Genomic DNA, 19,847 nt, shown 5'->3' on the forward strand with positions numbered 1-19,847 from the left:
CCGCTGCTGCAGATTTTCGGGAAATCCGCGGCAAATCCGCGGCAAATCCGCGGCAAAATCCGCGGCAAATCCGCAGCGTGGGCACATAGCCTTATAGTGTCGGTTGAAATTCAACAGGGACCGGTAATACAAGGTGAGTATTTACCAAAACAAAAGGGAGGTAGGGATAAAACTGACCCTGATGGGCCCTAAGTCTGTCTCTACATACGGTAGCAATGGAGGGTATGACGCCTTAGGGTTGTGGCGCCCCATTCACCGACGGGAAACCAAGTACACCCTACACTATACAAAAAGTGCACCACAAAACAAAAAAAGTGAAAAAAAGATATATATATTTAAAAAAAAAAACCAGACTAATAGAATTAATATGCCATAGATAATGGATTATGACTCATCTGGTTAGTACGGCCATCAGACAGGGTCCTCAGAAAATAACGTTGTCCCAATCCATTATCTACTGAGTATTAATTCTATTAGTCTCTTTTTTTAAATATATTTTGTATAAAAAAAATTCACTTTTTTTGTTTTGTTGTGCACTTTTTGTATAGTGTAGGGTGTGCTAAGGACTACTAGGGTTTCCCGTTGGTGAATGGGGCGCCACAACCCTAAGGTATCATACCCTCAATTACTAGATAGGGACAGACTTAGGGCCCACTAAGGTCAGGCTTATCCCTACCTCCCTTTTGTTTTGGTAAATACTCACCTGGTTTTACCGATCCCTGTTGAATTTTACCCTAAACTATAAGAGGTTGTTCTTTCGTGTTATTTTTACCTTTTAAAATTAAGTATTAAAGGTTATATTTATATGGGGTTTTCTGTTTGGAATAAATCTGTATGCAGTAATAAAATGTGCCATTCTTTTCTTCACATAGGTCAGGAAATCAGATAGCACACATCCATGACAGACAGCAATGATAATTTCTGCTATTAAAAAGTTGACCTTGTAATAAGGATCTACCATGATATAAAAAAAATTATATAAATAATGCCCCATCTTCTTTAAATAGTCACATGATCCATCACCTGATGCCAGTTATAGAATCTCATTCTGTTTCTGACTACACTGAGGGAGGAAGTTCTGTTGGAGCTGCTGGTGTTATGCTGCTGAAGCTTAGCTGTTGCAGTGCAACATTTTGGAGCCTAGTTGACCGCAGCCTTGGTGTCTGGCTACAGCAGTGAAGTTTGTATATCCTTTTGTCTATGTTCCCATTTGTTCTGCTTCCCCTGTGGTTCGTTACCACAGTGCTGACATCTAGCATACTCACCAGCCTTGTCCCTATCCAGGGTGAGTGGAGGGACAGTAAGGGACTAACCACATAACAATGAGGAGGGGAAGAACTCATATAGAGACATTAGTGGAGCTCAGGGACCAGACACAGGTTAGTGTCAAAAGGTGGCCCATCCCCAGCTCCCTATCATCAGGGTCCTCCTCTCCTTCTTTGCCTTGTGCCGGACAGTCATTGGCCATGCGCATCTGTCAAGCCGTTGGACACTTGCCAGTTCGAGCGTGACAGCTCTATAGGAGACAAGACCGAAGATGCTGCAGGACCTGGTAGCATGCTTAGGCTGCTCACAGTGCCATTGTGTTAAAAATCAGCTCCTGGGACATTTTGGAGAAATTGTACTACTGGTTCCAAGACCAAATTAATGTAACGCTGAGTTGTTAATGTACTGAACAGTATGCAATCCTTTACCACAATTCGGCGAGTAGTGCGATGTTTTCTCTTAAAAGCTTTCTTATGATGTTGCACACATTGTTTCTAATTTGAAGAATGGAACATTGGGAAGAACCTCGAAGCCTCGCCTGACACCACTAATATGTTGGGGTTCACAAGGTACAATCTCCCCAGTTTCACCAACATGATGTTCCGCACCCCATGGGGATATGTAATTGTGCCGCCCCCGTGCCAGCAGCCGAGCTGCTCGGATCCGGATCCGCGGTGCCTCGAGGGGTCTCCGGACCCAGGGGTCATGCGGCCACTCAAATAAAGGGGGTATTTACAGGTGATTGTGTTAGAGTTCGTGACACCACCCGTGGTAATTTACAGTACCACCGCTGCAGTTGGGAGCACCTGGGGGTGATGGAATGGGGTAACCAGGTGTTGTGACCCTCCACGGGTAGGGGGGGATGCCCCGGGGCTCGGTGATGGAGTCTAGGGAGTTCCGTCGGATGTGAAGGGGGTCACTTGCATACTCACTCAGTCCATTAAGCTGACGCCGACAACTGGATAAACCAAAGTTCTGGATACCGCTGCCGCTGAGGGGAGCTAGTTTGGGTCCCGTCCCCGATGATGCTGCCTGGTGATCCGTGACCTGCCTCCTGGCACTAAGTTTACTTCTCTGTTGGTCCTGGTAGTATGGAACTTGCCGGGTCCCACTCCCCACTATGGCTAAGTGTGGGAGCTTGCTCTCAGGGTTCATGCTTGGGATTTTCTGGACCGTTTGAGTGGAAAGTCCTATCACCCTTGTTGCACTAGTACCCCAATTTTGGAGTGGGTGGAGAGCAGATATTGAAGGCTCCGTTCTCGTTGGGTTAATTGTCAGGTTGCCTGAAGCTACTCCCTGACCTAGGGTCCACATACCCCATCATGCCTTGGTCCCAGTCCGGTGATGGTGCAAGGCCGACGACTGTCCTCCTCAACAGTTCCGTGCCACCTGCCACAATCCCCTGCGACCAGGGGGTCCAGCTCCTCTAGGCCCAGACCACCATCTGCTACCTAGATAGCTTTCTAGGAGCCCGGCTCCTGACCTCCTCTATCCTTCACTTCCAACACACTTCTCCCTCTTTCTGACACTCCTCACCTCCCCTAACCAACCCCCCAAGTGGGCAACCCTTTTCCACACAGGCCGTCCACTGGTGTTCTTGGTGGGTGTGGTGCAGAGTGTACCTAGAATTTAATTAGCTGATGTAGGCAACAGCATGTAGTTGGGGACCCATAACCAAGAAGGAGGTGGATATTGCACGGGAGGGCAGATTGTGCAGTACCCTGTGATGACCTGATAGTCCAGGGGCGTCACATTCCCCCTTGGTTATATGTAGCTCGTCCTCGAGCTACAGGACATCAGAGGTTTTATCATTTTTTTTAACTGCAAAAGTAGAAATTGAAATTTTTATTTACAAGATTCATCCCACATTAGGGAGGCTGGGTACTTAAACGTTATGTAGCTCTTGAATTCATCAATTCAACAGTGGAACGCTACCGGTAAGGTTAGTAGCGGAGGCTCAACATGCTCCGTTGCAGCCTCTTCCTGGGACAGTCCAATGTCACAGATCCCGTTAACCCGCCACCCAAACAACCTGACCCGCTGCATACCTATTTGTGGGTCCGTGACCAGGTTAAGGTCCTGGGTGTTGCAAAAGACGACTCTGGTAGACACAGGCGGTGCAACTATTTACAATACACAAGTCTGTGTTGGTCATAACCAGTCCCATGACCATGGTCCATTTTTACTATAAACTTTGGCGCATAATTACAACGAAGTCCATGCACCTGGTGTACATACTATAAAATCTGCTTTCAATCAGGTAACTTCCTCTGTTGATTCAAACCTTGTTGATTAAAACACTTACTTCCTAACATTTTATCTATATGAAAAATAACAAACTTTGAAAAATAATAAAAGAAACACAGATGCCTAAAAATTTTCATTTACATATTACAGGTACCATTAGCATTCTTCCCTATACCTCCATTGGGGGCTGACCAAAGTTAACCCGGATCGACCTTCTCAATTCCCGACCCTCATCCCCCTCTTGTGACATGGCAATATTGTCTACAGGTTCCAAGCCCTTATGCGGGCGTCACATGGTACGATCTATCGTGCACTCGCATAAGCGATCGTACCCGCCCCTGCCGTTTGTGCGTCACGGGCAAATCGCTGCCCGTGTCGCACAAAGTAGTTAAACCGCCATCACACGTACTTACCTGCTGAGCGACCTTTCTGTGGGCGGCGAACATCCTCTTCCTGAAGGGGGAGGGACGTTCGGCGTCACAGCGACGTCACACAGCCGCCGGCCAAAAGAAGCGGAGGGGCGGAGATGAGCGGGACGTAAACATCCCGCCCACCTTCTTCCTTCCGCATAGCCGGCGGGTGCCGTGGGATGCAGGTAAGCTGTGTTCATCATTCCCGGGGTGTCACACGGAGCAATGTGTGCTGCCCCGGGTACGATGAACAACCAGGGCCATGAAAAATAAACGATTTTTTAAAAATAAGCGACGTGTACATGTCTCACGATTTGTGACCGATTCAGCATTGCTCGGAGGTGTCACACGAAACGACGTTGCAAACGATGCCGGATGTGCGTCACGAAAACCATGACCCCGACGATGCATCACACGATAGATCGTCTCGTGTGACGCCCGTATTAGTGTTAGGTGTAGCTGGTAGGACTCCACGTGTGCGTGGCAAGGGTACAGGTGCTACTCTAGGTGCTAAAGTGGGTGCAGTGTCAGTAAGCCTTTCCTGTTCTGGTTCTTCCACGGGTTGTGACAATGTTAACACCGGGACTATTACTGCTCCATTCTGCATAGGCCAATCTTCTGGAAAGTCACCCAGAATGGTACGGATCATTCTCTTCTTTCCTTCCACCACCTGAGGTTGGGGCTGAGGTTGATCTGCTACTCTTAAAGGCTCTGGAGATTTTTTTAGATGGTCGCGGGATACAGTAGTCGTGGTCCTTCCCTGATCCTTGCTGATTAGACAAGTCTTTTGGTTGTTGAATTTGGATAGTTGCACCACGTATGGCTCCTTTTCCCACTGATCATCCAATTTGTGCAGCTTTCTCTTCCTTTTCAGCACAATCTCGCCTGGTGAGAAAGGAGTGGCTTTTGCCTGCTTGTTAAAGTTCCTCTCTTGCCGTTCCCTGGTTTGATTTAAACTCTCTTCAACGCACTTTTGAATCTGTTTTTACTGAATCTGGCGATGCGAGTCCCAATCTGCTCCGAGCAAGTAGGTTTCAGGCAACTCGCCCTCCATCTCTAAGTCCACTGGGAGTCTTCAGGTCTGGCTCTCATCAGGTAGGCCGGGGTGCATTTGGTAGATCCCACCAGAATGTTGTTATAGATGTCCACCAGGTCTGGTAGCTTTTCAGACCACTGGTTCCTCTCTTCAAGGGGAAGCATTTTCAGCAGATTGATCTCTAGATGGTTCATCTTTTCGCACATCCCATTCATCTGTGCATGCTTCTTGCACCCGTACAGGTTAGATAACTCCTGGAAGAGTTCAGCCTCGAATGCTGGACCTTGATCGGTAAGGACTCGGCTGGAATACCCATGCGGCCTACAAAAATGCGCTTGGAATGCCCTCGCCGCTGTGCGGGCAGTCTGATCTTTAACAGGTATCACCACCAGGAACCGAGAATAGTGGCCCACCATCGTAAGGGCGTACGTGTATCCACTCCTGCTGGGGGGTCAACTTGACATGATCCAGGGCCACAATCTCAATGGGTTGTTTGGTGACTATCAGCTGGAGTGGTGCTCACTGACTGGTGCCATCTTGCCTCCTCAAGACACAGGGACCGCAATTCCGACACCAGGCTTCTATGGAGTCTCTCATCCCTATCCAATAGAAGCGACTTCTCAGCAACATCTCCAACTTCTTCCATCCAAAGTGCCCGGCTCCATCATGGTATGCTTCCAACATCACCGGAACATACGCTTAAGGTATCATGATCTGGCAGATCCTCTCATGTGTTTTGGGATTGGTTAGGCTTCTACACAGTTTGCCTTGGTGGAGATAGAGCCGACTCCTGTCCTGCCACAGTATTCTGGCCTCCTCTGGGGCGCCTGGCTCAAGACGAGCATCAGCTCTGGCCAGCACTGCTTTAACTAATCTAATTGCAGGGTCCCTATCTTGGGCTTCTTGCCAACCGTGATGAGGCAATGGCTCACAGGTCATTTCTTGTTGATGGGTACATGATCGAGGCCGCTCCATGGGAGTGGGCTGATGGAACGTAGGTAATTCAATCTCCTCCAGGTCATCTTCATCCCTTCCTTCATGAAACAGATGGGGCATCCTAGACAGTGCATCAGTGTTAGTGTTCTTGCGGCCAGCCCTGTATTTAAGGATAAAATCATAATTCGCAAACCTTGCGACCCAGCACTGTTCCAAGGCTCCCAACTTCACCATTTCCAGGTGAGTCAAAGGGTTATTGTCCGTGTACACAGTAAACTTGGCGGCAGCAAGGTAGTGCTTAAACCTTTCTGTCACAGCCCTTACAAGTGCCAGGAACTCCAGCTTGAAAGAACTATAGTTCTCTGGGTTCCTCTCCGTGTGCCTTAGCTTCCGGCTAGCGTAGGCTATCACCTTCTCTTTGCCCTTCTGCACCTGTGATAGGACGTCTCCGAGCCCCACATTACTGGCATCCGTATACAGTATAAACGGGAGACAGTAGCCGGGATACGCCAGAATTTCATCCCCTGTCAGGACAGACTTCATCCGCTCAAAGGAATCTTCTTTTGCCTTGCCCCATTGGAACGGAGGGCCCGAGGACTTGCCATGCACGGGTTGCCCCACCAGAAGGTCCTGCAAGGGGGCCGACATCTGCGTGTACCCCTTGACAAACCTCCGATAGTACCCCATCAGGCCCAGGAACTGCCGCACCTCTCTGACGGTGTTGGGCCTTGGCCGGTTCTGGATAGCTGTAATTTTCTCTGGATCTGGTGCCACACCTTCAGCACTGACCACATGCCCCAAGTACTGTACCTTTGGCTTCAGCAGGTGGCACTTGGATGGCTTGAGCTTCATCCCATACTTGGACAGTGCCTCGAATACCTCTGACAGGTGTTCCAGGTGCGCCACGTATGTCTTGGAGTATACAATGACATCGTCCAGATACAGCAAGACCGTCTCGAAATTTCAGTGGCCTAAGCAGCACTCCATGAGCCTATGGAACGTCCCCGGTGCATTGCACAGCCCAAATGACATGCTATTGAATTCACACAGTCCCATTGGGGTAGAAAACGCGGTTTTCTCCCGATCTTCCTCAGCAACAGCCACCTGCTAGTATCCGCTAGTGAGATCAAGGGTAGAAAAGTAAGTAGCAGGGCAGCCAACGATTCCTCAATGCGGGGCAAGGGGTAGGCATCTTTGTGCGTGATCTTATTAATTTGTCGGTAGTCTACACACATTCTTCACGAGAACCAGTGGGGCGGCTCAGGGACTGCAACTGTCACGAATTACTCCATCTTCCTTAATGCTCCTGAGCATATCCTTGGCACATTGGTAATGGTAATGGGCAAGTGGTATGGGCCTATACCTCTCTTTGATAGGTGGGTGAGTGCCTGTGGGTATGTGATGTTGTACCCCAAAATCCAGTGGATGTTTACTAAAGACCTGCTCATACTCCTGGACAACCCTTTAAACGTACAAATTTGACCACCACACAAAAAGCAAGGCCAGTTCAAACGTATATACGATCGGGCAGTGATACAGTGGTAAACACAAAACCTACAAACACTACCCTGGAAAAACTGTGACAATTTTATTGCAAAAATATCTTTATTATTAAAAATTGTAGAACAATAGTACAGCAAAAAACGTGACTAATAAACCAATCAGATATGCCCCATGGCACTGTATAATCGTCAGTTTGCCAGAATTAAATATCACAATATATCATACATAAGTTATCATAATGACAGACGATAAAATATAGCATCAGATTAAAGATTATAAAAATGCCAAACAAAGGGGTCACAAAAATGATGTAATAGGAAAAAATTCACAAAGAAAAGACACAGGCTGATTAGGTAGCAACTGTGACTAGATGGTATTATATAGGCAGGTAGATATTAGTAACGGTATAATAACAATCAATACCAAAAGGCTTATAATAAAGCCTAGTATATAAATAAGGAAATCCAATATCAAAATGCCAACTGAAATATAACACAGTGGTACAAATTATAACAGCCTCACCAATAACACCCTGACGCGTTTCGCCGTGGCTTTCTCCAAGGGATGCCCCGGGGCTCGGTGATGGAGACTAGAGAGTGCCGTTGGGTGCGAAGGGGGTCACTTGCGTACTCACTCAGTCCATTAAGCTGACACCAACTGGATAAACCAAAAATCTGGATACCGCTGCCGCGGGGAGCTAGTTTGGGTCTCGTCCCCATTGGTGTTGCCTGGTGAACCGTGACCTGCCTCCTGGCACTAAGTTTACTTCTCTGTTGGTCCCAGTAGTATGGAACTTGCCGGGTCCCGCTCCCCACTATGGCAGGGGGCACGGAACTGTCGAGGAGGACAGCCGGCGGTCTTGTACCATCACCGGGCTGGGACCAGGGTGGGACGGGGTACATGGACCCTAGGTCAGGGAGTAGCTTCAGGCAACCTGACAATTTACCTGACGAGACTGGAGCCTTCAAGATCCGCTCTTCACCCGCTCCAGAATCGGGGTACTAGCGCAACGAGGGGGATAGGACTCTCCACTAAAATGGTCAAGAAAATCCCAAGAGTGAATGAGTATGCAAGTGACCCCTCTCCACTCCCCACGGCACTCCCCGAACACCATCACCGAGTCCCGGGGCATCCCCCCTACCCGTGGAGGGTTCTAACACCTGGCTGCCCCACTCCATCACCCCCGGGTACTTCCCACTCCCACACTTCAGCGGTGGTAATCCACGTTACCACATACCACGGGTGGCATCATGAACTCTAAACACAATCCCCTGTAAATACCCTCCTTCATTTGAGTGGCCGCACGAGCCCCGGGTCCGGACACCCCTCGACTGCGGATCCGGATCCGAGCAGCCTGGCTGCGCACACACAGGGGCAGCACACCTCAAATTCCTGGCATCACGAACAGGATATGAGCAGGACCCACTTACCTGGGTGACAAGAACCTTAGAAGTCTAAACTGCGAATCAAAATCCCCGTTTCCCGCCATTTCCGCCATCTTCCTGCGCCAAAACGCCATCTTCTCCACAAAAGTCCGCAAAGCCAAAGCCTCGCCCTTCGTCCTGAGAGTGAGCCCGGAGCCGGAAGTTCCCAGAGGGCCACAGCATTGAGGAGAGTGCGGAGTGAAAACCAAGGGGGAGTGCGAGAATGTCTGAGCCAGATGATGGAGGTGTAGCGGCGCTGTTTCCACTGGACCAGGGTAACGCCGGTGCGGCAGATGCTGCTCCGGCCACAGGAGCGGCGGCACCGGAACCTGCGGCGGTTGTGCCCATAATGCCGATATCTCTGCCCTATGTGCCTGGTGCCATCTGGCTCCCGCAGTATGATGGCCGACCGGATGCGTTACAGGGATTCAAGAGGAAGATATGTAACGTCCTCGATATGTACGCCCTGACCGGACGGCAGAGGGCGTCACATTTGCACATCTTTAACACTTAAAAGTCAGTAATTCTTTGAAAGCATTCAATTTTGTTCCATGTCTCTTTGCTGTCGGTAAAACAGACATGTCTCCATGTAGATCACATGGTGGTGTGAAGATCCCCTTAGATTTTCATTACTAAGCATGTAAACATGTCTTCCGTACGTGTGAAAACGGACACCACATGTGTGAAGGCGGCCAAGCAGAAAGTCATTGAAATGTCTGCGACACATCTGTCTTGTGTGGATCCACCCTTAAGTTTCAGGCAAGTCTATGGCGGGCTTTGCACACTACGACATCGCAGGTGCGATGTCGGTGGGGTCAAATTGAAAATGACGTACTTCCGGCATAGCATGCGACATCGTAGTGTGTAAAGGCTCGATGATACGATTAACGAGCGCAAAAGCGTCATAATCGTATCATCGGTGCAGCGTCGGCGTAATCCATAATTACGCTGACGCGACGGTCCGATGTTGTTCCTCGCTCCTGCGGCAGCACACATCGCTGTGTGTGAAGTCGCAGGAGCGAGGAACATCTCCTACCGGCGTCTCTGCGGCTTCCGTAGAATATGCGGAAGGAAGGAGGTGGGCGGGATGTTTACATCCCACTCATCTCCACCCCTCTGCTCCGATTGGCCGCCTGCCATGTGACATCGCAGTGACGCCGCACGACCCGCCCCCTTAATAAGGAGGCGGGTCGCCGGCCAGAGCGATGGTCGCAGGGCAGGTGAGTGCATGTGAAGCTGACGTAGCGATAATTTTCGCTACGCCAGCTTTCACAAGATATTGTACCTGCGACGGGGGCGGGGACTATCGCGTGCGACATCGCAGCATCGGCTTGCGATGTCGCAACGTGCAAAGCCCGCCTATGTTTTAAGGAACAAACTAAAGTCAAGCACAAAAGCATTTGCAGGATTATTTATGGGCGGCAGAGCAGCAGGCACTGCCAGCACACAAGTGCAGTTCACATTACAAGCAAAGAAAAAAGATTTGACAGATGACCTCCAAAGTGAGAAATACCATGAGACACCACAGCACATTGTTATAGCACAGTGCCATACGTCTATCACAGAAAAACTCCCAGATCTTTACTGTCACCCGTGGGGCGTCAGATTCTGTTACCATCACTGCTATCAATTTCATCAAATGATATTAGATAAATAAAAGAATAAAAGAATATACATTGAGTTGAGTTTTCATTCTTGTGAAGTTTACAGGCTATAAGATCCATGAGGGTTAAATCTATATTTAGCCAGCTGATGTCATTGGGATGCCAGGCTTTGTGAGTGCTGGGACCCTTGGTTTGACTCCATACCAGCTACTATGCATGGAAAGTCAGTCCCGGAGAAGGAAGGTCATTTCCACTTGTAGCACAGTAGCGGCGGCCATCCATTCAAACTGCCTGGTTGGTTTCCATCAGAAAGTCTCAGGTAAGGACTATCACCGATTATATTACTCATGTATGGTGGCTCGGAGCTCGCTCCTCTACTCTGAGCTGCCTAGGGGTGTCTTAAGTGACATTGTTCTGACCCGGGAATGGAAAAGTTGGTGTTACTTGGTCATAGTGATAAGAAGTATATAAATAAATTTGAAGGACAATGACATTTATTCAAGCCTTTTATCTTGTACTACATGGTGCTTGTCAAAAATACATTATGTTCATTATCAGAATTTTCTAGCATTCTCCAAATTTAGTCCTTATTTTGTTAGTCACGTGTTTATTTGCCCCATCATAAACCGGCTGGAATCTCTGTATTATTTCTGTATGCCAACAATAATCTTCTGCCTTACGTAAAGCAAATCTGCCTTAATCTTGGTAAATTGCAAGGTGGGCAGAGCAGCGCAGTTTTGCTGCTTTATATAAGTTAAGAACTCGGCCAGTTATGAAGATTATGTTGCTTAGCAACTACTTTTGTTACTTGCTCTAAATAGGAATACCAGGATCTATTTATGAAATGCTAAAAGGCACGTGATTAGGTAAAGGAGCAAAATACTTTGGTTTAAGGAGATCGTAAATAAGAAGTTTAGAGTTGATTCCAGTCCTAGAATTGATAAATTAACCCCTTTCAGTCTGATCTTTGTGTAAAGCATTTTTTTCACAAATTAAACTAGTGGAGATGTGAGAACATCACACACACAGGCTATCACATACACACACATATATACACAAACACACGTGCTCTCACATATACACATGCTCTCACCTGCACACATATATACACTCTTACATATACTTACACTCTCAGATACACAGACATTCTCACATCTACACAGGCACACAGGCTCACATACACACACATACACTACTCAATAAATTAGGGCTATTTGGTTATTGGGTGAAATTTCAGGATTATCCTAAAATGCGCTCTCACCTTTTCAGATGAACTTAATGTGACCTTCTCTAAACTTTTGAATGCACATGTCCAACTGTTCAATGTTTCACTACATTTTGCACAACTTGATGTTCTCTAACAAGGTGCCTAATGGCAAAATTTACAACAGGTGTTTGGTCCATGAATCACCCTATAAATTTTGGGGTTCAATTAGAATTCATATTTAAACAGTCCTCCTCATCATGCTGTTCACATTTTGACATCATGAGACCAAGACGACACCTAACAATTGATGAACAGTACCTCGACAATGCAAGGCTCGAAGCAGGATGTGTCATCAGCAGGTTGCAACAGAGATACAAAGAGATTGTAAAAGTCACAAAAAGGCATAGGAGTGGACATCCTTTGGCCACTTCCCACACTGATGACCACTTCATTATGAACGGTGCCCCTTGGAATTGTATGATTAATGACACACAGCTCCAGGCACATTTAATGGAGGTGAGAGGTACCCAAGTGTCAATTCAGACAATTCAAAAATGTTTACATCAGCATGGCCTGCGTGTAAGATGACCTGCAAGGATACCTGACCACTCCACCAGGCACAGGTGTCATCGTTTTGCTAAATGAGGTACCAGTGGGCCTCATTGCTGTTCACTGCCAAAAGTCAATACAAGCTGAGAAGAAGTGATGGCCACCAAGAATGTTGTAGATGTCAAGAAGAGTGCTATACATCAGCTACTGTTGTCACCAGAAGAGCTTTGAGTGGTGGTGTTACAGTGTGGGCAGGTGTGTCTAGTAAATACAGAACTGCCCTACACTTTGTGAATGGTTCAGTGACAAGCCCCTTCTCCTTGAATAACATCATTAATCCAGTCATTGTGCCTCTGCCTGAACAACACAGACCTAACGTCATATTCATGGATGACAATGATCCACTTCATCACGGTGGCATCATTAGGGAATGGCTGCTGGAGACTGGAATACCTCAAATGCAGTTCCCTCTACTTTCTCTAGACCTGAATCCCATAGAAAACCATGTAGAGGCTCATAACTCTGTACCCCTTAATCTCAATGACCTGAGGGTCACCCCTCATGAAAAGTGGGATGCAATGCCTCAGCAGACAATAACTCCACTTGTGAACAGCAGGAGAGGTCGTTGTCAAGCTGCGATTGATGCTTAAGGCCACATGACAAGTTATTGAGACATTGACAATTTTGGAGGGTTGTACCCACCACTATTGTTGGCTTTTGTTTGAATAATTTGTAGAGATCAGATGAGGAAATCACCATTGCACGCTTCTACTTAAATGCCTTACTTTCATGATAAAATGTCACTGTAGCATGAATTCTTTACATTTTACATAAATTTCACCCAAAGCAAAAAGACAAATATCCCTAACTTTATGTAAGTAGTGTTTATGCACACAGAGATGCTCTCCCATATACACATGCACACATACTCTCACATTCACTTATATACACATACATACAGTATATAAACTCATACATATTCAAATATATAGACAGATAAAAAAAGAAAATATATGGAAAATGCCTCACCGTGCTATTGTACATGTCAGGACTTGTCGTTAGGTGGATGCAGAGATCTGGTCAATGTATCATTTCTCTAGAGCAATGATACATTTCTAATGGATGGACATCATTTTTAATGCATATTCTTGTCATTAATAAAGATTGAACACATGATTTTAATTAAGTGCTGATCCTCCTCTCCTTTTTTATATACAAACATACGTTTTTTCATATACCCATATACAGTATATACACACATGTACAGTACATACGCTCTCATAAAACACATACATGCTCATACAAATACATGCTCTCACATATACACACAACCTATAAACATATATACACATACATACACTCTCACATATATATACACACACACACATGCTTTTACATACATAAACATACATTTTCATACACATACACAAACACACATAAACACACACATATACACACACATACGCTCTCACATAGACACATATATATATATATAAACACATATACACACTCTCTGACATATACATATATACACATGCGTTTACATGCACAAACATACTCTCATATACATACACACACACACACACACACACACACACACACACACACACACCAGCTGTATTTACATCATGGATACATTGTCCATAATGATGCATAATATGACAATGATCAACTCCCACAGTTTTTGCTTTGTATTTTTGTCACTATATTGGATTGAGCTGTTATTTTCCAGAGGCTGCACAAATGTAATGTGTGACTCATGTTTGTTAGAAGAGTAATACAAAAGCATCCTCTCGCAATGTTCAATGGCAAAGCCTTGTAACACATAATGTGATGTAACCAGTGAAACATCAGCTTAATGCAGAACATGTAACTGCAGGCAAATAAACAGGAGTAACCCTTGCAATGCCACATAGCATCACCATAGACCTCTCATTGGAACTTTCTAAGCTCTCATGTTCAGAATTATTTTTGGGGCATTTCAAAAGTTCATTTTCTGCATCTATGTCCGCCTGTGGTATACTGTCTTCATGTATGCCACGAATATCTGCCGCAAACATGCTCATAGACATTAATGAGCAAATACTGGGGTATATTATTGGCAGGGATAAGGCTGAATCCCACAGTCCTGGCTATCCTGAAATGTATGTGACTGCTCTTTTCAACTCTGTTGTCTGCAAAAAAATAAAAAAAAAAACAAAAACAAAAAAACAAACATATTGTGTTGCATTGTGAGTCATGTAGACAATGCATATAATTGAATGTTATGTATGCAATATAGATGAGGATTGCTGGATTACTTCCTTCTTTGGGGATATTTAAACACTAAGCTCATCTAATATAATGTCTGAAGTACGAGGAATATAATTAGTACAGTGCCAAATCACACACTTCTGAGCACTGAATAGCCCAACTATTCTATTTTTGTCTAAAATTTTCACATACTAATTTCCCGAACATCTGCAGACCCTAAGGAGCTGGTAATATGTAGATGGGAACGTGTGGACAGATGTGCACTATTATTATGTAACTATTATTACAAAAATAGAATACATGGAATTAATTGTTCTAACAGCACCTTCATTCTTAGTGGAAGATAATAGTTCAAAAGCCCAGATATTAAACATTCTTAACTTATATGCAACACGGCACTCCTAATATTCCAGGGGTCCTACTGGTTGTATGTCTCAAAATGTGATATTGGGGCATACAGAGTTGGGTTTTTTTCAGTAATTGTGACAGATTCAATGTGTACAAAACCAATCTGCCCTAGAAGAATAGTTTTTCAACCTTTTCCCACATTTCAGGCTTCAGACATAAAGATGAAAAATTTTAATTTTATGGTGAAGAATTACCAAGTGAAACACAATTGTGAAGTTGAGCGAAATTTATTGCTTATTTTAAACATTTTTAAAAAATAAAAAACTGAAAATTGGGGCATTCAATATTATTCGGCCCCTTTAAGTTAATACTTTGTAGCATCACCTTTTGCTGCGATTATAGCTGCAAGTCGCTTGGGGTATGTGTCTATCAGTTTTACACATCGAGAGACTGAAATTCTTGCCCATTCTTCCTTTGCAAATAGCACGAGCTGAGTGAGGTTGGATGTAGAGTGTTTGTGAACAGCAGTTTTCAGCTCTTTCCACAGATTCTCGATTGGATTCAGGTCAGGACTTTGACTTGGCCATTCTAACAGCTGGATACGTTTCTTTGTGAACCATTTCATTGTAGATTTTGCTTTATGTTTGGGATAATAGTCTTCTTGGAAGACAAATCTCTGTCCCAGTCTCAGGTCTTTTGCAGACTGATTGTTGTCCTATGGACAGACTCTCCCACCTCAGCTGTTGATCGCTGCAGTTCATCCAGAGTGATTATGGGCCTCTTGGCTGCATCTCTGATCAGTCGTCTCCTTGTTTGAGATGAAAGTTTCGATGGACGACCGGGTCTTGGTAGATTTGCAGAGGTGTGATACTCCTTCCATTTGAATATGATTACTTGCACAGTGCTCCTTGGGATGTTTAAAGTTGTGGAAATCTTTTTGTAACAAAATCCAGCTTTAAACTTCTCCTCAACACTATCATGGACCTGCCTGTTGTGGTCCTTGGTCTTCATGATGCTATCTGTGCTTTAAACAGAACACTAAGACTATCACAGAGCAGGTGCATTTATATGGAGAATTAATTACACACAGTTGGATTATATTTATCATCATCAGTCATTTAGGACAACATTGGATCATTCAGAGATCCTCAATGAACTTCTGGAGTGAGTTTGCTGCACTGAAAGTAAAGAGGCCGAATAATATTGCACGCACAACTTTTTAGTTTATTATTTTTTACAAAAGTTTAAAATAAGCAATAAATATCGTTCAACTTCACAATTGTGTCCCACTTGTTGTTGATTCTTCACCATAAAATTAACATTTTGTATCTTTATGTTTAAAGCCTGAAATGTGGGAAAAGGTTTAAAAATTCAAGGGGGCCGAATACTTTCACAAGGCACTGTATGTATATATATTTCCCAAGAGCAAAGGGTGCAGGGCAGATAGCAGTGCACCTACCTGTATTAACCCCTACATAAATTTCTCTATACTACAAAGATTATTTAACAGATATACAAGTATAATGCAAAAACTAAATTGAAAGGGAATCTGTCATGTAAAAAAATGTTAACCTACAGACCTACAGATATGGGGTAATATGCAGGTTAATAACTGATATTATGCGGTCGCCAAACTGAGAGACCCACTTCCAGGAGGAAATTAACTTAATTCCTCCCACCAAGCTCAGGCTTTCAGTCTTAGGAGACCAGCCAGCATGGTTTCAGTCACTGTTCTGAGCATAGTGATTGGCGGCAGTAAGCACGCCCCCGGCAATGATTGACAGATGGGTCAACATTTCATCAGTACCGAGAAGGCTGTCAGTCAGTGCTGGGGGTGTGGTTACAGCCCTCACTAACTATGTACTGATAGGTGCCTAAAATTGTTCTAGCCCCAATGACTGAAAGCTGAAGACTGCTGGGAGGAATAAAGTTAATCTCCTCCCAGCAGTGGGGCTGTCAGTTCGGAGGCTGCATGGTGTTAAAACGCTATTTACCCTTTCAAAACCGATTACATATATTTATGTAATCAACCATGTCCCTTACTTTGATACGTGCTTAGATGCTGAGCTCGCATCTTTTGTGGCACTTGACAGCTGATTTAATCAGCCAATAAGTGCCTTTAACAGTCGTGGGTAGATCGGAGATCCATAAGCGGCTGTTAACCAGTTAAATGCATCTGTCAAACTCTGACAGCGGCATTTATACGCACTGAAAGGAAGGGCGTCACTAATCCTACCCATCGGTGCCCCAGTCACATGATTGTGGGGCGCTGATTGGTTGTCATGACAGCCATGGGTTAGCTGATGACCCCTATGCCTGTCATCACGATTCTTCTGTGGATGCTGACTGTGAGCAGACATTCATAGGAAATTGTGATTTTTGCTATAAAGAGTGGTGCTTATAATTTTTGGGGACAATTGCAGCCTTACGTCCCCAAAGAGGACTATTAAATACCGTAAAAAGTAAAAAAAAAGTTTTAAAACATATAGAAAAAAAAAACAAGTTCAAATTTTGCCCCATTAGAAATAACACAAGTTAAAAAATAAAGATTACACATATTTTAGAAAAGTCTGATCTATCAAAATATTAAAAAAAATTAATCTGATCAGTAAACGACGTAAAGAGAAAAAAAAATCAAAATGTCACAATTACGTTTTTTTGGCCTTTATAATATCGCAATAAAATGCAATATAAGGCAATCAAAACATTGTATTCACCACAAAATAGTGTCAGTAAAAATGTCAGCTCAGGATGCAAAAAATAGGTCATGACCCAGCCCCATAATCCAAAAAATGAGAACGGAAAATGGCGACAGAAGCAATATTTATTTTTTTTATAAAAAATTTCACGACCTAAGTAAAATAAAAACTTTGTATGTTTGGTATCTACAAACTCGTACTGACCTGGGGAATCATATTGCTGGGTCAATTTTACCGCATAGTGAAAATGGTAAATAAAGAAAAAACAGGAAAAACATTGTGGAACTGCACTGTTTCTGCAATTTCACTGCACTTGGATTTTTTTTCCCTGCTTTTCAGAACAATACGGGGCAGAATGAATGGTGTCATTCCAAAGGACAAAGCCTGCGAAAAACAAACCCTCATATGGCTATATTGACGGAAAAATAAAAAAGTTATGGCTCTTGGAAGAATAGGAGGAAAAACAAAAAGGAGAAACAGAAAATCGCCCTGTAGTGAAGGGGTTAACCTGTAGATTAATCCCACATCTGCAAGTTGATAGTGGTTTTTACGTAACAGGGTCCCTTTAAATTTAAATTGGCGCAGTGGTTTATTAATTAGTCTAATTAATGCTTTGGTCATCATTTCCTGGAAAGCGTTTTCAGGGTCGCCTGTGTCGGTACCTGCAGTCGTTGCGATGCTTTCAATGATTCGGATTTGTGTTGTTTTTCAGCTTGCCGTCACCAGAGTGAACACTATGTTATCCCACACTGCCCTAGAGAAGGAACGGCGCGCACAGTCCTCAGCCATAATGAGGGAGATTCAGGGACCAGGTAAACCATTTTCATCCCATTTAAATCTGTTTTTCCAAATTATATTGTAAAATATACAGTAATTAATACATTGTCATTGAAGCAACGTCCGTAAATAATCTGTAAGAATACCGTGCTTCCTCGGTAGCTGAGCCTTTTGTAGTCCTGATGGAGATCTATTTTCAGATGAACAACTGCTGTAATGGAACGAATGTGAGTAACAGCTGACAGTCTACTTGGAGTGACTTTGTCTTTAGGGTTAACATTACAAAAGGCATCTATATTATAAAAGAACAAACATATTAGAAGAATTAAAGGGGTATTGCCATCTCCAAGATCCTATCCCAATATGTAGTAGGTGTACTAACAATACTATTAGCAAAAACCTCCAATTAGAAATGTAGTATAGTTCTCCTGATATAGCCATGTGTCGCGGGCGGGGAGGGCGCCGCCGCCGCTGCGCTTGCTAACGCTCGGGTCCGGCGCTGCTGCGATGGCTGCTCGGTGGCTCGAGCGGTGGGCCGGATCCGGGGACTCGAGCGGCGCTCCTCGCCCGTGAGTGAAAGGGGGGTAGTTTGGTTTGGGGATTTGGTCCGTGACGCCACCCACGGTTTATGGTGAGGTTGGGGCACCACCGCTGCTGGTGACGGGGATCCCGGGAGCGATGGTAGGGAGCAGCTGGGATGTTGTTTTCCCCTCCGTGGGTAGGGGTTGGTTGTCCCGGGGCCCAATGAGGTGACGGGGAGCCAGGGTCGAGAAGGTGCAGGGTCACTTGGACTGCGCAGCATGGTGCCAGGTGGCACGGTAGTACTCACTCAGCCACAAATGTACGCAAAGTCTCTGGTAAACCAAACGGCTGGATGGACGGGTCCCGCAGCCGGCTGCTGTAGTTTCTCCTGGACGGTTGGTGGTGGCTGCCTTTCCCTGCACCTGTGTGTATGTTCGGTCCCAATGGATTCCCACCGGTAACCCGCTCCCCAGCGTGTATATGTGCCGGAGGAGGCCTTTTGCCCGCAGGCTCTGGCCCTTGGAACTCTAGCTGTGGCGGTAGCTTATTTCCTTTTGCTGGCTGGACGGTTGCCTTCAATCGGGTCTTGGCTGTTAGGAAACCCCTGGGGTTCCGGTCACTGACGGATTTGACCTCTAATGGCGACTCCAAGCCTGGTCGGGGTCCGTAGGCCATGCCTGTGTGTGCTGGCTTCACTTTGCTCCCCGGTTCGGTACCGGCGGGCCACCGCCCGTCCCCGGTCCTACAGTTCCGCGCTGATCTGCCTCTCCTGCAGACGGCCACCACCGTCTGCCAACCTTGCTCTCAGTGCCCGGGCCACACAGCCGGACACGGTCAGATTGCTCCTCTCTTACCACTTCACTCTTCCACTTCCCTAACTGATCTGCCTTCCTTTTCCCGCCTCCAGGACTGTGAACTCCTCAGTGGGTGGGGCCAACCGCCTGGCTGCACCCCACCTGGTGTGGACATCAGCCTCTGGAGGGAGGCAACAAGGATTTTGTGTCTGGCTGATGTGCCTGTCTCAGGGTGGGGGTGTATGTTGTAGTACCTGTGACGACCTGGCTAG

At 45.5% G+C, this 19,847-nt stretch overlaps 1 protein-coding gene across 1 annotated transcript in view; it reads left to right on the forward strand.

Annotated features, from left to right (window-relative positions):
* The first annotated feature begins 10,656 nt into the window (after positions 1-10,656).
* MYOZ2 (myozenin 2) overlaps positions 10,657-19,847 on the forward strand; it is a 148,367-nt gene continuing 139,176 nt past the window's right edge. The window contains exons 1-2 of the mRNA XM_075336690.1: positions 10,657-10,745; positions 18,195-18,294. Coding sequence (XP_075192805.1) covers positions 18,219-18,294 — 76 coding nt within the window. The 5' untranslated portion in view covers positions 10,657-10,745; positions 18,195-18,218. The remainder of the gene's footprint in view (positions 10,746-18,194; positions 18,295-19,847) is intronic.

The sequence above is a fragment of the Anomaloglossus baeobatrachus genome, chromosome 1, assembly GCF_048569485.1.
Source record: "Anomaloglossus baeobatrachus isolate aAnoBae1 chromosome 1, aAnoBae1.hap1, whole genome shotgun sequence".
Taxonomy (NCBI): domain Eukaryota; kingdom Metazoa; phylum Chordata; class Amphibia; order Anura; family Aromobatidae; genus Anomaloglossus; species Anomaloglossus baeobatrachus.